The 24,106-nt window shown below is 33.5% G+C and overlaps 1 protein-coding gene and 1 long non-coding RNA gene across 6 annotated transcripts in view; one reads left to right on the top strand and one right to left on the bottom strand.

The window, feature by feature from the left end:
- LOC111626592 overlaps positions 1–23,789 on the bottom strand; it is a 58,186-nt gene extending 34,397 nt beyond the window's left edge. The window contains exons 1-6 of one of the 5 annotated variants that reach the window (XR_002756906.1): positions 23,224–23,789; positions 19,146–19,570; positions 15,737–15,810; positions 15,482–15,562; positions 15,254–15,392; positions 9,781–9,907 (exon numbers count right to left, since the gene is read on the bottom strand). This is a non-coding gene — a long non-coding RNA (uncharacterized LOC111626592). Of the gene's footprint in view, positions 1–9,780; positions 9,908–14,843; positions 15,173–15,253; positions 15,811–19,145; positions 19,571–23,223 lie in introns of those variants that run through there. The other 4 variants (XR_002756903.1, XR_002756905.1, XR_002756901.1 and 1 more) reach the window with 4 other exon arrangements.
- Positions 1–24,106, top strand: part of LOC111626585 (TOX high mobility group box family member 3-like) — a 126,976-nt gene that overhangs the window by 82,749 nt on the left and 20,121 nt on the right. The window contains exons 3-7 of the mRNA XM_023370020.1: positions 6,729–6,833; positions 6,907–7,106; positions 7,185–7,467; positions 9,423–9,547; positions 19,183–19,318. Coding sequence (XP_023225788.1) covers positions 6,729–6,833; positions 6,907–7,106; positions 7,185–7,467; positions 9,423–9,547; positions 19,183–19,318 — 849 coding nt within the window. The remainder of the gene's footprint in view (positions 1–6,728; positions 6,834–6,906; positions 7,107–7,184; positions 7,468–9,422; positions 9,548–19,182; positions 19,319–24,106) is intronic.

The following is a 24,106-nucleotide window of genomic DNA, read 5'->3' as shown; positions in this document are numbered from 1 at the left end:
GATTGGGATTAAGCGAAAATTCGATAATGTAGAGCCGTTCCCTTGTAGCCATTTTTTTTACTTTTTCTCTACTACGACATGGCGTGATCCGCGGGGTTGACAGTGTCGTTTAATGTCGCAGTCGTGTGATCTGGTGCTTTATATTAATGAGGAAGTTTATTACGGTGATAGCATTACATATTAGTCACGTGATCGGTGATCGATTACACTACGTCAACACATATTACGGTACTAATTCTGTAGCAATAATTACAAAACTGAGTAAACCGAGTACCGCAGGCTAGCAGCAATTAGATTTGATACAATCACGCGACCGTATATCTGATCTACCAGAAAAGTTTTCTTACTTACGTTTATGTAATACTATAACTGTACTTTGTCTGTACACATTGTACAGTAAAATGCCATTAATCAGGAGTAAGCGATCATCTTCGTTAGCTGAACAAGCAAAAAGTTAAGTTATAAAACAGTAATTTTTCAATTGTAAACACAGTAAAACCTGTGTAAACCGATACCGCCCGGTACTTTTCTTCTGGTTTGGCAAGTTCCGTTTTGGACATGTGTTAATATAACAAATATATGATTTTATAATTATAATTTAAGTAATAAAATTCCGTAAAGTTGTTCGTTTTAGATTCATATTTATTGCGTGCAGATGCAATAATCCCAGGCACTTCTAAGTAGCTTATTGTATCTCTAGACGAGATTGGGAGTATTCCACCTGCAAGAAATATGTGTAAACCCTATTTAAATAGATAATTTTATTGATGTAAAGCTGGTCAGACAAAGAGAATACGCGAATAATCGAAGACCCCATAATACTTTTCATTTTTTGGTGATTTATCTTTAAGAATTCCGTTTTAAAACAATACCTTTTACTGTCCCGGCTATTAAAACACGGGGAAAATATGGCGATCGGTCATAAAAGACCGACCCTCCCACCAAAATTTTTTTATTTTTGGACTCGGGATATGCTAAAGAAGTTGGGGATTATTTCCTGTATGTGTGGATGTTTATGTGGGGGTGCACGATTTTGTTCATCCAGTTTAAAGCTCGATAACTCCTGTGCTTTTTGTCGAAAATGTCAGAAATTGTGCAGGTACGTTTGCGTTTTATTGCGAATAATACTGCTAAATTTTGGTGGTTAAAGGTCGACGGGGTGGGGGAGATAGATAGGATCACGTGTCGAGTGGGACAGAGTTAAGATTTTACTTGTTATCAGCATCTACATTTGTTTTATTTATATAAAAATCGTCTCTACCCTCAAAAATAACTTTCTGGCATTTTATAATAATTAATAACAAAATTGTTTTTAAAAATAAAATCCCGTAACAGATGGAGCTACACGTAATTTTAACTCTTGCCGGAAAAGTTACGCAACTCGTTGCTGGATTTTCAATTTTACTAATGTGATAAACAAGCAACAGTTTCAGTTTTATTTGATTATATGTGGAAAAATTCCGTCCGTATCATAATTTAGCCAGGATCGTAAAGGAAAGGGAGAGAGAAAAAAAAAAAAAAGAAACTTTATCTCACGTTCTCCTAACAGAAACACCTCTACTAAATGGCTACTGAAAAACTCATCAACAAAGATTCCTTAAACACCAAGCTACCAACACGAAACATTCTAAAACTACATTAAATGCCTTCATATTAGATTGAACTTGGCAGTCATAGCTTTGGGAGAATGCTCACGAGATTCCTCATAAGAAATTTAAACGAGTTAGACCCCAGGGGAGGAGATAAATCAGAAGAACCACTAATTAAACTCACCCATTCCTACTAAAACTTTCAAGTGATAATATGTAAAAAAAAATAACACCAGACTCACTTAACATAAATTTTAACAGCTTTTAATATTTAAACATAAAAAAAAACAATAAAAAGTAGTTTTAAAATCGTTAAAGCTTTATCATCATTTTCCCCCCAATAAAACATCGTCATCAATTAATTTATCATCTTAGAAAAGGGTGGAGAGCAACACGCGATTGGCCCTGTTCTTGTGTGCAAAAAAAAAAACAATGTACAGTACTTAGTATACTTACTTAGTGTACGTACACTAAGTACACAAAGTAAAATATAAAATAAAATAAAACATCATCATCAATTAATTTATCATCTTGGATAAGGGTGGAGAGCAACACACGATTGGCCCTGTAAAAATACGCGTATTATTTAGTGTACGTAAGCTAAACAAGTACTAAGTACACTAAGTACGTGTTGCTCTTTTACGCTTTTCTAAGACGATAAATTAATTGATGATGATGTTTTATTTTATTTTACATTTTACTTACTGTACTCGCTACTAAGTACACTAAATACGTTCATCTTATCCCGATTTTAAAGACCCTCATCGTCGTATAAAAGTGTTTACCTTCAATTAATTCTGCTAATTTCGACAAAGGGGGGAGGGAGGTGTTTAACAAACAAAAAAAGCAGCCGAATTCACGTGATCATAAAAATCCAATCTACCTCAAAGTGGAGGAGAGACAGAGAGAGAGAGAAACAGAGGAAAAAAATGAGGTTATAAAAATTGGAAAAACAATCTCACAAAAATGTAATATGTTGATCATGTTTTAGAAATGTATGCTAATAAGGAGATTTATCTCATTTTCTCTTCCATTAAACCTCTAGTAGCACAGAGAGAGAAAGAGAGAGAGAGAGAGAGAGTATACTTTCCATAATAACAACGGTCAGCAATAAAATTTGCAAATTTAAATGATTTCGCCTGGCAGAGGGGGGAGTAGACCGAGTAAATTTTGAATTCAGCGAATGTTGCGTGAGCCGAAGTGAAAGGGGGGAGACTAGGATAAGAGGGCAAGAAATGAAGAGCACTTACAAAGACTCACTAGCCTTAATAATGTAGGAATATATATGCGAGCAGCTTAACACGCTTGGTTTGCTAAAATGTTATTAAATTTTCAAGAAGTGCAAAGTACAGAAGGAATCGGTTACAATAGTGTTGTGTGTGTGTGTAACTGCGGGGGAATCTTTTTCCATTAGCAAAAAAATAGAGGGGGCATATAATATATATTTTAAGTTTCCTTTTGGCATCGTCTATGGTAGCGGGGGTATCGATTAAAATCGAGTTGACATGAAAAGAGACCCCGGGGATCTCCAATGTGTTTGTTAAAAGAAGTAGTCAGCAAAATTTTGACTTTCAGCACTCCACTCAGTCAGTCTGTTTGATTGGTATTGATCTTCTCCTTTTATGGAGGGAATAGTGAATGTTATCGCTCCGGATTGTGCCGGTTGACTCCAAGAATAGAGGTTTTTTAGGAGGAACGGGAGGGGTTGTCTTCGTCTGGATGCGATTTCCCGCCTACGAAACGCGTGGTTAAGTGTGAAGCACGAGAAGAGTCGTCAGTGATCTTGTTTTCTCTCATTCCCCTTTTCTCTAACTCCGACCACTTTGTGTTAACTTGGTGTTAAAGAGTGAAGTTCGTGTTAAAAAAAACAGCAACGAGTTGCTTAACTTTCCCGGAGACCTTTAAAAACTGCGCTTGTGATGCCATCTATTACGATATTTTATTAACTATTATTTTAAAAAGTTTAATTGTGAGGGCAGGGGTAGGTTTTGTAAAAAATCGCAATTGCTAATAACGAGTAAAATCACCATTAAGTCCGAGATACGATACACGAACCCCCTTTATCTCCCTACCCCATCGACCTTTAACCACCAAAATTTAACGGCATTGATGCCCCTAATACACAAATCTCCCTGCAAAATTTCAGAAATTTTCGAAAAAATGCACAAGAGTTATTAAGCTATTAAACCATAAACGAGTGAACATAATCGCGCCCCCTATAAACACTAACATCCATACATACAGAAAATAAACTCCGATTCTTTTTGTATTCCTCAACGTTTTAAGGACTCCCAAGTGCAAAAATGTTAAAATCTTAGGGATGGAGTCATTTGTGAACCGATAGCCATAGTTTTCCTCTGCTATATATAACAATGGTGGTCTTGTTATTAGTGAAGTGACTTTTAGGAGCTCTGTTCTCTTCTAGTGTAGTCTGTTCTGTCGATTTTAAAGGTGGAGTGTACTACTGGTGTTGAAGAGGGTGTTCTAGTGATGATAAAACGTTATTGTTCAATACGAGAGGGATATTTTGATGATAGTAAAGAATGGATATTGTGTCGCCATCGAAAGACGAGTGTTCTTTTGTGATTATATAAGGTTATTCGGCATCAATTAAGTAAACTTTCTCTTACAATTTATACAATGATATCATTGGGGTAATATATTTTATAAGTCCTCGTTATAGAGAAAAGAATTTTATAAGCTAATGTAAAGCACACTGAATATTTTAGAATCGTACAGAAAGGTATTCCAGCCATTTATGTAGAGTAAAACGTGTATGGGAGCCTGTATAGCAATTTATATAATTTTATTGCCTAAAAACTCTTAAAATATTTTAAAAATTTAGCACGAGAATTGCAATAAAAGAGCCAAAACATCTAGTAAATGAAGAGAAGCAAGCAGACAGTGTAATAGATAAGCCAGAAAAAAAAGACTGCCAAACTAGATAACTGCGTCCAGTATATAAGCCTGAAATAGGTGCACCCCCCAAACCTGGGTACGAAAATCGTGACTAGAACATATAAGGAGCCATTATTAAAACAAAAACCTACATATTAATTAAGTCGAACGATCCCCCAATAGTATCAATTTTAATAATCAAAGCCCGGAATGCAATTAATCATACGATACATCATAGCAAAGAGGGAGGAAACCGAAATTTTCCAAGGACACCATTCCACCAGAAATGGATCATAAAAATGCATTAGAAGAGAAAGAGAGAGAGAGAGAGAGTGAACATCATCGATCGATTCTTTCTATCTCACCAAAAAATTCCCCCCCTTTTTTTTTACTATTTTTCATAAAAAAATTAAACTAAACCTTGCATAAACTAAGTTGGAAGGGAGTTTGTAGTGTTTTTATAAATATGAATAAAACACAGTAATGATTAACCCGAGTTTTATAAACAATTGCAACATCCCATCTTTCCCCCTTTATCCTTCACAAAAATTCCCCCCCCCTTTTTTTACTATTCTTTTTACAAATTCCCCCTTTTTTTTACTCCTTTTCATAAAAATTTAAGTTAAAACTTTGCATAATCTAAGTTGGAAGGGGTTTTGGCATTTGTTTTTATAAATAGGAATAAAACACAGTAATGATTAACCAGTTTTATAAACAATTGCAACATCCCATCTTCCATCCTATATACTTTTTCCCCCCTCTCCCTACCTTCTCCTTTTCATATCTGATTGGTTTTCTTTAAAGATTAATGACAGATGACATTAGAACTCGCTGCAGCACGGGATAGAAGGAAAGAGGAGGAGAAGGAAGGAGAAAAAAAAAGACCAAAACGAATTCGACCTCAATGTTTTATTCATATTTTTCTCAAAGATTTCCAATAATGCTTTTTGAAGGTTTCTATAGAAAAATTACAGATAAAAAGAAGCAAAAAAAAAAGCCGTTTTTCTAGAGTAAGAGTCAGTCGTAATGTTATATAATTTTCTTATACTGGCTCAGGATATAATGTTATACCTCCCTCCTCTTTCCTTCCTTCAAAGGAGAGAAAATAAGCGATATAAATACAATAAATACTTTTATAGGAGGGGGTTTTGATAGAATATATTAATCTATAACAATCGTCCCTGCCGACAGATGGCGCTACGGATTTAGTGGTCTGCCCTGGAAAACTGCGAGCGCGTGTATCGAGCTGATTTCCATCACTTTTAATCAAAATCGAAAGAGGGAACCGCAGACGGATCGAACATTCTTGTGTGAAAGTTCTCACTGTTTCGAACATTCGCAAACAAAAGGCCCTTGTTATTTATGGAGTTTTCACACAGGGATAGTGTTTTTTTCGCCCTCTAATATTATCACTTTTAGTACTTCTGATGGGAAGGGGGTGAGTTTAATTAGCGTGTTCTTCTGATTTATCTTCTCCCCGGGGTGTAGACCCTTTAAATTTCTTATGGGGGGAACCTCTTAAGCATCGTCAGAAAGCTGTAATCACCGAGTTCTATCTAAACGTGGTGGAATTTAATGTCAGATGCTGGAGAAATTTCTGTTGATGATTATTCTTTCAATGGTCACTGTTAAAGCGGCTATGTGTGTGTTTAAATAATAACAATTTACTTCTGGTTAGAACAGGGAGTTTAATTAGTGTGTTCTTTTGATTTATATTCTCCCCTGGGGTCTCTGCCTTTAAATTTCTTCTAGGAAAGAACACCTATTAAGTTCTGTTTAACGTAAAAGGATTTAATACTTTTCTAAACGACTAGGAAAAAATTTTTGGGATGGTAATTTTTCGATATTTGCGAATAAACTAGCTGCGTGGGGATTTTTATTGTGACGTTATCACTTAGATATATCACACGGAGATAATTTTTTTCCCTGTGTTATAATGGTGGGCCATATCTAGATTAAATGTTTAACGTAACAAAGTATTGTTATTTTGTGTGTGCTGTTACAGTATGCATAGAAGGATAACCGAGTAGAATTTGCTCTCTATCTGTGTCAAACTAGCAGGGGAGTGATATATTTCTATTATAATTGTTGAACACTAGAGACGTGCCCGTTCTATCGGTGTAAAGAAGACATAATTTATCAGGAATTGGTGTGCTGTGTGTTTAGAAAGGTTGTGTACAGACTGATATGAGTTTATTTAGTGTATTCCAGAAAAAAATAATAATTAATTTTAACTTTCAGACATTCCACACGCCAAGTTTTGGCGACGAAGAGTTCGAAATTCCTCCTTTAAATTTACCAACAACTGCAGATGCGGAAAGCAACTGCCACGTATACAATCATCAGGTATAGTCGACGCCATTAGTTATTTATTGGTTGCTAAGTATGACATTAAAAATCATTTTGATTTATGTTTCAGTCAATGAATCATCACGAAGACAACCAAATGGATCCACCCCCCTGCAGCCAAACAATGGGTCGGCCAGTTATGACTCCTACAAGTTCCAGTCACACTATGACAATGATCGAACCTCAGTATCCACATCACAGGCCTCATAACGTATACGTAGGGCAAATGGGCGTTAATGAACAAATACCTCCACATTCCTTACATGTACAGTATGTAAATCGATAATGTAGTTTGTTCAGGTTTAATTAAATCAAATAGAAGTTTTAATTTTCCGAATGTCTTTTCAGGATTCAATCTTACGATCACCATCCTATTTACAGCGGTGGTCACATACAGTCTCAGTCTCAGTCTCACATGCAAGCGGCACATTTACATATGATGCCACCCCAGAATCCAATACACAACAGTCCAATTGTTAATGGGCACTCTCCTATGCTCAATCAATCGCAGACTAATGGGCAGATGGGAGCTCAGATTAGCCCCATGTCTGGCTCGCCACCTGGTTCTACTCATACTTCACCCGGTTTCGAAACAAGTGAAGATAGTGATGACAGCACACCTTTGACTCAGGTAATTAGTTTTTTTTTTTTTTATTTTTATCTCCCTTACTGCAAGAGTTTTGAATGTTGTGAGTTAATGAGTAGTTTTTGGGACATTTTTATGTACTTTTTGAAGATTTTATGGGTTCATGTGTGTGTAATTTTCGAGATATTTTATGGGTTAGTGAATAATTTTTATGATGAAATTATTGGTTAGTGATTTTTAGAATGTTTTTATGGGTTAGTGAATAATATATGTTTTTTTTTTTGGCTATTTGAGAGTTACTGAGAAATTTTTGGAATATTTTAATGGGTTTCTTGGTGACTTTTAGTATATTTTAAAGGGTTTCTTGGTGATTTTTAGTATATTTTCTCAGTTCTTGAGCGATTTTTAGTATATTTCCTCAGTTATTGAGCGATTTTTAGTATATTTTCTCAGTTCTTGAATAATTTTTGAGATAATCTTATGGGTTAGTGATTTTTTAGAATATTTTAATGGGTTACTGAATAATTTTTAGGATATTTTTTATAGTTTGTTGAGTAATTTTTGGAATATTTTTAATGGGTTTCTGTGAAAATTTTAGTACGTTTTATGGATACCTGAGTAATTTTCGGAATATTTTTACGGGGCTGTTAAGTAATTTTAGGTGTACTTTTTATGGATTATCGAACTAAGTTTAAAGTAAGATAACTATATAAAAATCAAAAGTAAAAGTATAGAAAGAATGGACAAATGATAAAAAATTCAAGTGAATTTTTTAACTTTACAAAAGGCAAAAAGTTAAAAACTTCGATGCATAAAACAATTTGAAGAAGAAGAGAAAGTTAAAAGGAAATATCCCTGTCGAATTCGAAAATCAACAAGATTGGTTATATTATTTCATTCTATCAAAGAGTTCCAGGTTATGGCACATGTATCAGGAAGGACGAGTTCCCGAAATGAAGTAAAAGTACATCATAAAATAGGTAAATGTTCGCACGTGACTAGAGAGGAAATGGGGAAGTATACAGCTAAGCCCTTAAGGTGAAACAATCTTTATATGGAGAAGAAGGAGGCTCATTCCTCCACTTAAGCGTACGTATCGAATTTTAAAAGATAAATCAAAACATAAAAGAGGGGGATAAAATACAATATTCTACTATTCTACAGCACTTAAACGTCGTAGAAAAGGGTAAATAGAAGCAGAAACAATGACGTATGGGTGGCAATTTTTAGAGTAGGCAACAAGTGGAAGACAACAAAGAGTCGGGAATAAATTGTGTAATAAACGGACATGTTGGAATAAGATAAGACACAGAAGTAAGCGCACAGGCAGACACACTCCCTCTCTCTCTCTCTCTCTCTCTCTCTCCTTTCGTCCATTTGCAACGTACGAGTCAACAGCGCACGAAAAGCTAGATAATACGAGCGACAATGAACGTCGACACCGTATTGTAAAAGGCGTATTAGATTACTCATATCTTAAGGAATCTGAAAAGCAACTTCATACGAGACGACGTCCAAACGGAAAGTTATCGCATCACAACAGATGTTCACTTACTCCAGATTTATCACTCGCCTTGTCAACATTTGCTGTCAAGCTTGCAAGTTCAATAAAGTTAGAAAGCTCCATCCCAACATCGATGACGTTTGGAGATAGCGAAAGACCAAATTTTCGATCGAGAATAGAAAAATATACGATTGCAAAGTGAATGCTTACACTTAGGGGAATCCACGTGATACTGACATTTTACCACCACCCTAGAGGGTATGATGTAAATTTATATATATATTTCTATACGTATAAATGATGTGCTAGTGATGTAATTGAGACAGACACAAAGGATGCTCTCTCTCCCCTTCCATCTGCTTCGATTGCTCCTCATCGTTTACGCTTTTACAAAGGGGACTATTGTTATCTATAACAGTCGAAACCTTTAATTTTTGGTTGTGTCTAACTATAGATGAAAGAATCTCTTTTTTTTTTCTTTTTTGTCTCCTTTCAGTTAATCGGAGGGATTAAGAGACCTTCTCCCGAGCCGATTGACAGCTCCATCAACAGAATGACCACCCACAAAAAGCCAAAAGTACAGAAGAAGAAGAAGAAGAGAGATCCAAACGAACCGCAAAAGTAAGCTTTTTGTTATTTATTTCCCCTGTTACCCTTACAATAACGCTTTTTAAACAGATAAACATCTATTTAAAAAGCGCTATTGTCTTCTCCTTATCTGTCATTTCAATCTTATCTTCCCCATCAAGGAAAATATAAGATTATAATTAGCGTGATTATGCATTCCTAAACGTTTTCCTTTAATTATTATTATCTAAAATTTATATTGTTTATTATTTTTTTTATCATCATACCTTTTCTCTAATTAAGAATTAAGCGCATTCTCGCCTCAATGACTTCTGGATTTCGTGTTAACCAGTACTTAAACTGTCATTCCATATTACATACCATCTTGCCTGGGCCACGTTTTCGTCCCTAAAGCTGAAAAATATGATGTAAATTTAGCAATTTATAACTATTTTTAGTTCAAATTCATCCATAAAAATACACTACAATTGAGTGTAAAGTAATTATTCAGCTTTATATTATAGGATTGGTGTAATACCTCCATAAATTCATTGACGTATTAGGTTAAGTTCATAAAATTAACCCAAACTTAGGACCTGATAATTCATGAAACCATCACAGATTTAGCACCTGTTAATTCATGGAACGAACCCAAATTTAGAGCCTTCTACTTCACAGAACTAACACAGATTTCGAGTCTTTTACTTCAAAAAGAAAAAACTAAACCTTTACATCCCTGTTTATCCGTAAAATATCCTTGCCTCACACGTAAAGTACAAAGGAACTTTCCCACTCAGAAATCATCCTTCACGACAAATTTTCCTCTTCAACAAGCTGAAGAGCTACTAAACAAAAAGAAAAAAAAAACAAAAGGATCCTCAACAAAATTGCAATTCCTTTAATCAGCGAATTGTCAACAATTTTCCATTTAAGAAGAGTCAAAACTCGGAATACGGTAATTGAAAAGCTTTCAATCGAAGTCCTAACAAACAAACGATGCCAAATTGAATTATAAGACCCTAAATCATATTTGAAACCCTCTCTTTTCCCCCCTCTTAATTGCATTTAACTTAGTCGAATGAAAATTGTAACCGCCCGAAACGGTTATTAATCACTTTAATTAGTCGTACAAACGGTTTTTCCAGGTTTATATGTATATATATATATATATGTGTGTGTGTGTGTGTGTGTGTATGTATACGTACGTTAGTGTGTCTGTACGTCTGTAACAGCCGTTTGTGCAATATCGACGATAAGGAATCATTTATCATGCATGCCACAAGTTGTTACAACAAAATGGTAAAAGTTGATTGAGCCCGAAACTAACTTTTCCTTCATAAACAGCAGCAGATGAACAATGTAACCATCTCATTCTAATTTTAAATATCGCTTCTCGAAATATTTCGTTTAGTGAAGGCGGGAGAGTGAGAGAGAGAGAGAGAGAGAGAGTGAGGAGAAAAATCGATTTTGCCATTCATTAATTAGAAAAGATGACGTGTAAATGGTAGGAAAACAAATTTTACAATCTCACTTAATTGTCTTTCACCGACAGGATTGAGTTAGCCTCTTTAAACGCGAAGAAGAGATCCAATTTTCTTGATTGTGCCAAGTATGATGATGCTACCAAGTTGGAGGAAGATTCCTAAATGTAATGTTGAACAAATGGGAGAATTTTTATCTTTTTACTGTTACAACAGGGGGGAAATGTGCAGATCGGTCAAAAAAATGACCCCCCCTAACGAAGATTTTTACATTCTTGGACTTGAAAAAAAAATCCCAAATTTGAAAAAATTGGGGTTTTTCTTAGTGGGGGCGGGAGTTTGTCCACCCAATTTGAAGCTTAATAACTCCTGTTCTTTCCGTCGAAAATTTCCGAAATTAGGTGCCTCGAAACTGTGAAATTTTGAGGGTTAAAGGTCAAGGGGATGGAGTCGCTAAGTGGAGATTTTACTATAAAACTCGTCTCTGTCCTCAAAATTAAGCTTTCTGTCATTTTATAATAATTAATGATGTAAACGATTTTAAAATAAAATCTCGTAACAGATGGCGCCACACGTAATTTTAACTCTTTCCGGGAAAGTTACTCAACTTTTCGCAAATTGGACTGTTAAGGCGAGCTTTTATTAGAAATAATACAAGTGTTCATTCCAGAACTCAGTTCAGTTTCTTTATATTATATAATGTTAAGGATTACTTTGTATTATTACTATAGAATAATACAAAGTCTCTGTTTTTAGGTTAAGAGTGAGAGTTTTATAGAAAAATTCGAGTGTTTTCCAACCAAAAAAACATCGCAATACTCTTCTACAAACGAATTAGAAAGCATCCCATTCATAAAATACCACTCTAAATATGAAATGCACCCCCTTAAAGCGTAACTTCCAGGCTTGTAACCATGATATATGTAAAAAACAATAAGGGACGAGTTTATGTTTTATGTAGATTTACATACTGTGTATCATTTTTAATCATTATCGATGCTCTTGCTTTGCGTAGGAGCTTCGAATGATCTTGGCCAATGTGATTTCGAAAGGAGAAAACTGTCATGTTCTATGCAACTCTGCATGCTGTATGTCATTCTGTATTCATAGAGCTGTCACATTGTATGTAAAGAATGGAGTTTTTCTCGAAAATGAGCTTATAAAAGATTGAAAACGTTTGAAGTTTGGGAAAAATAATGCTTCCATAAAGAAATCCCCGACCTTTTTAGCTCAATTAAGTAGTTGTATGTGGAAAAAAAAACGGAGGGTTTAACTACACTATACCAGCTTAATTTAATTAAATGACCGCTTAGAAAAGAGTTTAATTAAGTAAGTATAGTTAAGGAACGGTCTTGAGACGTGCTTGAGGACAATTAAGCGGTGTAAAATAAGGTAATTTAGTGATAGAGTGGTTGAAAAAGGATCGATGATGGCACGCGGAAACGAAAACATTGGGGAATAAGGGCAGTTAAATTGTTCAGAAGGAAAAGAGAGGGGTCACTATGTCAAAACCGCGACAACCGCTGAGAACTGCACAATCTCAAATCGATTATTCACTTATAGGACATTGTATACATCTAGAAAAACAGACAATAAGGTTGCTTTGGTCATCGTTCTCTTCCAAACCAAATGACAAGATCCCATAAAGAGTCGAAACGAATATCTTTTGCTATTTTGTCCATTCTGTCTTGAAAAAGCGCCTTACATTTTTATTCTCCTTACTACAGAGAGTGGGGGGTGATGGTGGAGAAATGGTGTATTCTATTGCAGGAGAAAAGAACTGTCATACTGCTGGATATCTCGAGATGAATTGGAAAGATAAAGGAAGCAGGTTTGTTGTGGATAATCTATGATGCACTGCCATTTCTCCAGTGGAATCATTTTTCATTTTGACGACCTATCTTTATTGTGAAGCCTGGAACCAAGCCAGAATTTCTGACAACGGAGAACACTGTATTCGGGAACAGTAATCATACACAGGCTGATAAATTATTGCTGCTAGTGAGTGCAAGTTGCAGAAATGGCCTATCTAAGACCCAACAGATAATTTGGTCCAATATAACTTTCTACAAAACCGAAGGGCTGTCAGAATTTTCAGGACGTGTACCTTATCCTACGCTATCATCCCCTTGTATCTTCCTGACTTCAATCGTTTTAAGTATATAGGTGTGTTGTTGGTAAAAAGCGTTATTATCGCAATGAGACCAATCTATAAAATATCACTTGTTAAAACATCCGTATACGTTGGGCTACTAGTTAAAATATCGTTTGGGAATGAGCTGCGAAACCTCTATTAACGTTTCCAACGTCAAAACATCCCCGTCACTGGTGCACTTTACAGAAAAGGATCCATGTATCATCACGTTATCTCTCCCTCTATCTGCAGTATAATAAGTAAACCAAAGCTAGAAAAATCCGCTTTCTAATCTTAAATTAAAACTGGTGATTTATCCTGTTGGCAGGGGAATGATATATATATATAGGCCCACTATCGGAACGCTTTATAATCACAAAATGAAACGTTAAGTGAGAGTTAGGAGCACCTAGAGAGATTGCTTACGTTTCAACACCTTTAAGTTGATATAGAGAGAGGTGTATAATGGAGATATAGAGGGGTGATGTTTACTAACTGTAAAGAGCACGACTTCGAAGATGCTTAACATTAATCTGAGTAGTTACGACTGAATTATATGTTAAAAACAATGCGTAAATTGTGAAAATTTAAATGTAAAATGCATATTTTAAAAGATGTTTTATACATAACGCGCTGCAATGTGTATAAATATAAGCGCATATATTAATAGTAATTTAAAAATCCTCCTCATTGACAAAACACAATTAACCTCACGAGTACCTCTACGTTAATCATAATTTAGAAATCCTTACTGGCAAAACTTAATTTCGATTGTAATATTTCAACGTATTTATCTTTCCTTTTTTTTACAAATGAATCGCTTACAGAAAAGGACAATAAATCCCTTTAACCAGGGGAATACGCAAAGGCCGCAAAATAATTCAACAGATCACTTTTCATCAATGCAATTTGCATGAAATTGGTAGTAAATCCTTTATATTGGATAAAGGTGGAGGAGGGATGGAGGAAGAATAAGAAGAAAAAAGCCAGTCATTGTCTTTAAAGTGTAAGGTGATTGACAAGGGTACAATCAGACAGATGTAAGATTCAAACTACAATTTCTATTATCTACAATGCTGCCCTCTTATATATTTACAACCAAGAAAGAGAGACAGAGAGAAGGAGAAGGAAGAGGGAAAGACAATATAAAACTACCTTCCCAATAAACCTTTGTATTCATCTGGCAAAAAATCTAATATCCGTGAATAGCCCGGTAAGAGGGAGGAAAGAGAGAAAGAAAAAAAATAAAAGAAAAGAAAGAAAGAAAAATATATTCCATCTCAGACGTTCAATCTCTCAATCGAAAATCTACATTGAAAACAGGAGGGATAGGAGAATTTTACAACTTGTTTATTATAGTCTATGGCACGGTACTGACATGGTTGGATATGAAGCACCAACGAAAATTGCCTAGTACTTCCAATATTTCAATCTTTATGCATTGCTGACTTCAAATCAGATTCTATTAGGTTTTTTCCGCAACTCGTTCATGATTGGTTGTTTCGCAGAGACAAATTCAAATGGAGATTTGAAGAAAATAGAACTGTTGAATGCTAAAGATGATTTTTGCTTCGGAGAAAGTTCTTCCCTTCTTCTTCTTCTTCTTCTCTCCTCCTCCTCCTCCTTATTCTACTCCTTCGTTTCCTCCTCCCCATCCCTAGTTTTATATATATATTCTTCCTCCTCTTCCCTTTCCATTTTAGTGATTCTGAAGGGAGGAGGAGGAGGGAGAGGGGGAAAAAACCAAAAGATTTTTAGAATCTCGTGATATTTAAATAACCGTCTTGGAAATGCAGATAGGAAGAACCCCTTGAGAGAGGACTACATTCACAAAGTATTGGCTTATTACTCCATTTTATTACAGACTACAAAATAACTTTGAAAAAACAACATGATTGGATTTAGATGTCAAAAACCTATTCCGTAAGCTCTCTCCACTATAAAAATGAAAGGGTCACTTCTCGAAATAAAATATCTCATTTTTCTTCACTTATATTTTAATATATAATGATATGTCTGCTTTATTTATGGCCCTGCCATAAATTTCTTTATATATGTGTTTCACTTTAAAAAAAAAGGGGGAAAAGTAAAAATGTATGCGCGTATCAATTATTTGTGAAACTAAATATATAAGAAGTGGTTTACCTTTTCCATCTTCCGGAGAGTTTCTCCTACCGTTTCGACTATTATAAAACGTAAAATTCTATATTTTTGTTTAGTAATAAGAGATTTATGTTTTCACTTGGATCCTCTTCAGTCTAGTTGGACATTAACTATCCTCTTGCTATAAATATGATTGGATTTATATATTGAATTGTATGTTTTTCTTCTTAACTATAGTAGGCTTTAAAAATGCTGCATTTTAGTACGTACAAGTGGGATAACACTTGAATTTTCTGTAATTAAATCTCAATTTCTTGTCATGAGCATGATCCCAGATGAATTTTCTCTCATCTGTAACTTAAAATAGTGTATTAGGTTTGTTTCTAATCATTAAAGGCATACAGTTGTTGCATACAACTGCATATTTTAGTGATTAACCACACTAAAACTAATTTTTAAAAAATGGCATTTTTATAAGCAATCTGATAACTTCTTAAGCAGCAAAGATTAAAGTACAGTACTTACAGTTGTACTGGAACATGAATTTTCTGTTTGTAAACACGATTAGACTCGTAACATCAAGATAAAAAGCATATTTCCTAAAATAGATTGCTATAAACATATAAATCAAGTAAGATAGTTGTATCATTTAATGATTAAATTGGCCAAAAATTAATATTTAATATTCATTTTCAACATTTGTATCTCCTAAAGGTAAATCTGTGGCATATAAATAGTAATTTACTTACCTGTAACTTATTAAATCTCTGTAAATTCTAGAAAAAAACATTGATTAAAAAATTGTAACGAGAAAAGTCTTCATTAAGTCCAGTCCCACCCCAGACACGTGTAGTGTCTGGGGTGGGATTGGACGATCCCTTCTATCTCTTCACCTCCTCGACCTTTAACCTTCAAAATTTAACAGCATAAAGACACCTAATACGTTAACTTCCTTGCGAAATTTCAGAAATTTTCGACAGAAGGTACAGTAGTTATTAAGCTTCAAATTGTGCGAACAAAGCGGTGCACCCTCACACTATCCTTTATACATGCAGAAAAAAATCCCCAATTTTTGCATTTCTCGATATTTCAAGTTTCTCGGAGTCCAATAATGTAAAAATCTTGGGTTGATGGTAATGATTTAAAAATGGCAAGAATTAGTAATACAGTAGAGTCCCGAAAACTCGGCACTCGATAACCCGGCAGTTCAGATAACTCGGCCACACCCTGGCAGGGCGAAAAAACCCCTAGTTAATTTTCATTATAGACAGCTTTATGCCTCATAAAGTATTTTTCTGAGGTCTGTCTTATCAGATAAATTACTGTACACTATGTATTCATTAATTTTCATTTTCATGTAGTAAAGGCTCTATGCCTTCATAAAGGACGTACTTTTACTTTGTTTAAGGGTATTTGGGTAGTTTATTCTCTGTTGTATTCTCAAGCAAACAATACATACAAGTACAGTACAGTAATTTCTGAGGAAACACTCGTACTTATTCTTTTTTTAACCCCATTCCCGATAACCCGGCATTTTCACAAACTCGGTCACCCTTCGGTCCACATTAGGCCGTGTTTTCGGGACTCTACTGTATTTCATTCCAGTTTCTATTCACTTCTATAAGGGGTAGCCTTACACTTACTTTTATACTTCTATTCACCTTTATACTAGTGAATAGAGCTGTAAAAGTAAGTATAAGGCTGAATATGGCAAGTATAAGGCAGAATAGGTAGGTGTAAGGCATAATAAGGTAAGTATAAGAGAATACGGAGGGGTCATTTCTGACCAGTACTTTCCCTCTGTTATGTATAACAGCCGGAAAGGTAATTAGACCTGATTCTAGAGAAAAAGTAGAGATATAAATGGAAAAAGCAGCATCAAAAATATATTTATTCTAGAAAATATTGATTAAAAGCATTAATTCATTCCAGAGAACACTAATAAAACGAACCAAACTGTAGAAAAACAGACTAACTCTAGAAAGATAGCGATAAAAATTGGAGACTAATTCGGAAAATAGTGATAAAAGTAGACTAAACTGTAGAAAAATAGTGATAAAAATTCAGTTTTATTCAACTTCTTCATTTCACAAGAACAAAAAAAGAAACCAACAAAAAAAAAGAAGAATGATGCCTTTAACTTTTCATGCCCTTTTTATGTCCAGTGATATAGATGGGAACATAAAAATATGTGGCACTTGTTTATTAAATCAGCATTTGAAGGGGGGAAGTATCTCTTAGATCCCATTATCAAAATTTCTATTAGAGTTGAACCCACTCTAACAGATAGAATTTCAAATTTATTCATTTATGAGGCTATATAGTTGGAATTGTCTTTTATAGTTTCTCTCTTGCTCTTCTTCCTCTGTCTCTCTCTCTCTTTTTTATGGTAAACAATTTACAGAAGAAGATATTATATATATAAAGAAAGATGTAAAACCAAAGAGTAACAACGGAGTAAAATCGATATTAATAACAAATGTATTATGTTTCAAAACGTTGTAGAAAAGTAATTTGATTTTTCTTTGGATTAAATTTTCTTTGCTATCTTATGCCAATACTTTACAATTTACATTGCACACGAGACTCTTTCCCTTCTCGATACTTTTAGGGTTTCTACGATTTTATTTATAAGCTCGAATTCTTTCTAGATTTTTAGGGAACGCAATGGAGAATTATAAATGGACGTTTCCTGCATCCTTGCCTATTAATTTGCTACTAGATGCAACAATTTTTCGATATTCTTAAGAAGTTTTGAATGTATTCTGTGCTAACAACAACGTCGTTACCAACGTTATGTTGTTTAGAATGTTCTAAAGTTACAGCTATAATCACCGTATTCACCCTTACACTTACCCTACTCACCCTTATACTTACTGTTCACCCTGACATCTTACTCTATTCACTCTTATACATACCTTACTCAGCCTTACACTTACTCTACTCAGCCTTACATTTACACTATTCAGCTTTACACTTGTATAGGCTCTATTCAACCTTTATACTGTTGTCCTTTATACAAGTGAACAGAAACTGGGATGAAATATACTAATTCTTCTAATCTTGATCGCCATCATCAATATTCTGATATTTAACAGGTGTTAAAAGTATAGATATAATTTCTATATTCACTCTTAGTATAGGAATAGACAGAAACCAAGGTATCCTTCCTCCTCTCCTTCTGTATCCTGAAAGCAGAGTTAGAAGGACACGTAACAGAAAGCAAAAAATAGAATCCTGCTTGAAGATTGTAGCATGTTGCTTGACGATTTCGACTTTAAGAATATTCAAGCAACATTCGATTTCCAAGAATCTTTAAATCCTGAACTCGTACTTAAAGATTCCTGAAGCTTCCGTGAAGGATTCTACAGGAATCTAATGCTTACTTGAAGGATTTTAATCACTTGAAGCCCAGAAACCTTCAAGATTTATCAAAACGTGATAATTAAGGTAGAAAGGCTCTAAAATACTACACAAGTTGGACTCTTTCTAGTGTAATCTTCAGAAAATTCAAACAGAGGGAACGTTAACTAATCCAGAAGTCATTCCGGAGCAAAATAACTTTATTCTACCAACTTTTAAGAATAAGATCTTCATCTTATATCCTTGTTAAAGAATTAAATTTACCCCTAATTTCATAGATCATAATTGTTAAAGAGGTAATTTTAAAATCGTTTTTCCAAAGTAATTTATTCAAACTTTTCGAAAAGTCCCCTCCACCCGCTTACTCCAGTTGTATACGACTGTAAAGGAGGAGAGTGGAGGAAGAAAATAATAACAATAATAATCATAAAAAAAAGAGAGATATGACTCTGGAAAAATGCCAGAAATTCTTTATAAAATTACCTCTTCTTTTTGTGATATTTCTCTAAAAATGTAATTGCCTTTTCAATATAAATTGATAAATAACTTAAATTTCGTTTTTTTTCCTTACCATTGTATTATATATATATTTTTTTCCTTTGTAACAGACCAGTGTCTGCCTATGCACTTTTCTTCCGGGATACTCAAGCAGCTATCAAAGGACAGAATCCAAACGCCAGTTTTGGTGAAGTGTCCAAAATTGTCGCGTCCATGTGGGACAGTTTAGACGCTGATCATAAAAACGTGAGTTGTCAAAATCACTCAACTTATACGTCAACGTTAAATTTATGATGTTCCTTGATGTTATGGAATTTATCTTGTTTCATGATATTTCAGTATTTCGGGTAATGTCTCTTATCTTGTTTCATTAGAGCCAATTTCCTGGATGATAAGATTGATACTCCTCCTGTTTTTCTCTCCCTTTCTGTGTGCCTACATCCTCTCTCTCTCTCTCATCGTGGGTACATCTTCTTCTATTATCGATCCGCACACCCCCTGAAATTATATACAATATCACGATAAATTATTTATGAAGATGTATAGATTATCCATTATAACAATGGAATTCTTACTCCCTTGCAATGGGGAGCATTTAAATAAATAATGCCCTATATTAAAGATAATTCCGGGAAACTTTACTATTAATTCCAAATTATCTTCCTCGTTGGTGATTCGCTTTAATCAACTGTTATCTCCCGTATTATGAATTATATATGAAGTGTTTGTTGTGTATAATATATGAGGCCTTATATAATTATTCTTAATATATATATGGTATTACCATTAAGGGTTATAACTCTATCGACTGTTTAGTTAAGATGAAAATAAAGCAAATATAACAGGCTCAGAGCGATTGCTTAATAAGGTTAACTGTAATTAAGGGCTTAAAAGTTGTAAAATCTATTCGAAATAACTTCTACCCTGCCATTTTCCCATTAAAAAGATGGAGGTTTTACTAATTTTAAATGGCTCGTCACTTAATTATAGTTAAGTAATGCTTAATAACTGTAAAATGTATGGAAAATCACTCCTTCCCTTACCATTCTCCCATTAAAAAATGACATTTTTACTACTATTAAATAGTTCGTCACTTAATTACAATTAAGTAATGCTCAAAAACTATAAAATTTATGCGAAAATGTGCTCTGCCCATGCCATTCTCCCATAAAAAATGGCGCTCTTAGTGCGCTCCGTCGTGCATTTACCGACGTTTAATGTTATTAATTTGGGCATTCAAGCCAATTTTAGTAATTTATCACAGTACACAAGCGTAATTTAGAACGTATGCTGGATTCTTAAACTAATTAAAATGGTTACTAATAGCATAAATATCGTTTATGTTACATTATTTGAAGTATGGCACTAAGTTGGCCTGGCGGATTATTAATCGAATTGTAGCATGCATCAATCGATTTTTCTCGTTGATTTCGAATATATTTGATAAATATTGTTTACGTGGGATGTGTTTTAAACTAATTAAAATACTATTAATTACATCAAACGCTGCCGCCCCACCCCCTTTTGTGACGAAATATTCCAATGGTGTTGCCATTTTAGTGACTTTGTATCCGTGTTTTGATGGTTAGAAATAATGCTTAATTTAATTGTGTTTAGGTTAATCGATCGACGTCATATTTTTAGTGTTTACGCTTACGTAAAACACGCCAAAAGGGGTGTTGTTTTTTATAAACGCTGTGGCATTATTAGATTGCTTATTGTGTTAATTTATAGGCAAATTAACTTTAAATTTTATTAATTTTGTAACGTATTTATGCTCGAAATTCTTATAAATGCCTTTGTTTCGAACACTGCCTCCAACAAAGGGTAGTAATTAATTAAAACAAGATCAAAGGTGTCAGTTATTTAGGGTTGAAATCTCGTTGGGATGATTGTTGAGCATTTTAGAAACAAAATATCCTTTAGGAAGTTTGATTTTTGTTAATGTAAACAAGTAATTATCATCGTCAATCAGTTACAAATAATTATGTAATAATTGAAACTACAGTTATACACAAAACAAAAGTAACAGATGCAGTTACAGCCAACACCTTTAAACAGAGACTTGAAACAGGTATAGACGTGAAACACATGCAGTTATCCATCTTGAAACAATTGATACAGATATATTTATAACATCCACAAACAGTAATAGTTATATACTTGAAACAATAGCAATTATTTCAAAGTGTCTTTATACCTTTGAAAGAGGGTGCTTTTACAGGATAAGTATCCTAAGACAGGCGCATTTATGTTTTAAAACAGATAAATTCGAATAAAAACAATTATAGGAACTTTAAATGTTTCAAAATGCACTTTTTTTAAACCTTTGCTTCCTCATAACTTAATTATTTAAGACTACTTACGACATAAATGCTATTCCAAGCGCATTAGTGTTATAACAGTGTTTAAAATTGCCTAAGCAACAGCTTAATTTCGTCTGTCTGTAACGCACTTAGCCATATTTGTAACATCAACGTCGTTACTTATCGCCGTGTCACCATTCTTAGAGAACACGCTAACCTCTGTTTAGTGTATAACCATAAATAATGCCCGCGTATAAAGTTTTATAACACTTAACGACGACTTAAATCTTGTTCAGAGCCACGTTATGTCGTTATAAGCGGACATTGTTGCGTCAATAACACAATATAATATCTCAAAAATATTATATACGAGAATTTAATCTTTCTCGTTTATTTATGCTTCGTTATAACGCATATTATTCTGTACTACGTCGATATAAGCGGGTCATTGCCGCAAATGTTAAATAATGACTTAAAAACATATATACTATATAAGAGTTTAATCGTTCTCGTTTACAGCGCATTCTGTATCATTAATGCTTCGTTATAACGCATCTTAAATCTTGATATAATCGAGTCATTGTCGCAATTGTTTGCATTGTTAAATAATGAGTTAAAAATATCCTATATAAGAGTTTAATTGTGCTCGTTTGTAGGGCATTAATGCTTCATTATAATGCAATCATCATTTAACTCGAAATAACGCTAATATTCAATTTAAAGTTGACCCAATTACTTTAATGCACACGCCGTGTAAATATTTTATAAACGTTATTTAAAATTTCAAAAATGATTCTTCCGAATAAACGCTAATTTAAGTTGATATTTCCTCATAAAATTGCCTCATCTCTAAGCTGTTACGCTTTAAAGAGGTGATAACATCGCGAAAAAAAAAAACGCTTATTAATAAACTTAATGGCTTAAAATTCTCTTAAAATTCAGTTTAATTCTATTAATTCATAACGCACTTAACTCATTATGAATAACGTAAACATTCGCTTAAGTTATACCGGGTTTATTATTCGAAATAACGCTATTACATCACGACACCTTAATTTAATTAGGTAGAAAATTTGATTTTTAACATTTATTTAAACTTAATATAATTAATTAAGAAGCTATTTAAGCTTAAGCGTTATATCGAGTTGCATCCCAGTACATTGACGTTATATCGAGGTGTTCTTTTTTCGATATAACGACTTATTTTCTTCAATTGAATTCTATTGATTTAATACTACAAACAATATAGATATTCATTTTATGCAGTTTAATCACTCGAAATAACGCTAGGCGCGCTATATTGAGGTACATTAGGCGCATAATTTGATTTCTACCATCCTTTTACATGTAATAAACTTTAAATTCCACCTAAACTTTAATTATATAAGCATTGTTTTAATGTTATCGTATTGTGTCGCTATATCAAGGGTTTTCTGCATTTTATTTTTATTGATTTTACACTGTATATGACACGATTTAATTAAATGAATTATGTAAGCATTTACTTACTTTACAATAGGATTATTCGATGTAACGTTGAGGTCGTTATATCGGGGTGAGTTAGTTAATCGAGCTGATTTGGGTTATATGTTTAAACCTAATGAACTTTACATAAGTTAATTAATAAACTGTTTACAGTATAAAGCGTTATTTCGAGTTATTATCATGTCGTTATATCGAGTGCAGTTCTCTTTCTAATTTACTACAAAGCAAGCAAATGTAATACTTTTATGGATTGTATATCTTCTTTAAACTTATTATTAGTAGGGCTTAAATATATATTATTCGAAATAACGCTATTCCTTGTATATTATTAAATAGTTCAAAATTTAATATAGTACTTACATTAATAAAGCGTAGTAAACCTCGTGTATATAGCAGAAGCATTATTTTAAGTCTCTTTTCTCACATCAATTCGTTATATAGAGTTCAACTCTCTTCCTGAGCCTGTTATTATAAAATAGCAACTTTTAAAGCATAAAATATATTCGAGAAACCTTTAATTTATTAAATTACAACGTGTTTTACCCCATAAATAACCTGAAAATAGAATAAAAGCAGTTATTATTCTCAGAAAACAAAATGGCGCCCGTATATACTACACATCACTATTACTCTCTCTTATTATAAAATAGCAACTTTTAAAGGCATAAAAATCTATTCAATAAACCTGAAATTTATTAAATTATAACATATTTTATACAATAAATTAGCATAAAAGCAGTTATTATTATTATTATTATTATTATTATTATTATCATCACGAAGCCTTGATCAGAAAAAAACAAGATGGCGCCGGATGCAAACAGACGATGGAGGAGATTGCTCTTTTACGCAATTTTAACTACAATTACATTTATAAGATTAATTATAATTAATTCGATTTAAATAACTAATGAAAATAAAGCAGGACTGATTGGAAAGTTTTTAAAATAAAAATAAAATAAAAAAAAGAAAAGAAATCGCTATTAAGTACGATTATCGAAGACATAATTCAATTATGTACTTTTAAGGCTGATAATAGCATTATTTCTTTCTTAATTTGAGTCTTAAGAAAGAAATGGTGTCATTTAGAAGCGATTTCTAGGAATTAATTGAAAGATAAATTTAAAGAAAAATTACTCTCCTGGAAATAATGGCTCCCAGCTTCTCGTTTGACGTCACGTTTCCGTTATTCCTTCGAGATTGAAAATTTCTTTTTTTTTTTTTTTTTTAGATATTTTTAATA

Source organism: Centruroides sculpturatus, unplaced genomic scaffold (genome assembly GCF_000671375.1).
Source record: "Centruroides sculpturatus isolate CEXI.00-Female unplaced genomic scaffold, Cexi_2.0 scaffold203, whole genome shotgun sequence".
NCBI lineage: Eukaryota > Metazoa > Arthropoda > Arachnida > Scorpiones > Buthidae > Centruroides > Centruroides sculpturatus.
The sequence above is the reverse complement of the archived record's forward strand: the minus strand, read 5'-3'. Positions and strand labels throughout refer to the sequence as shown.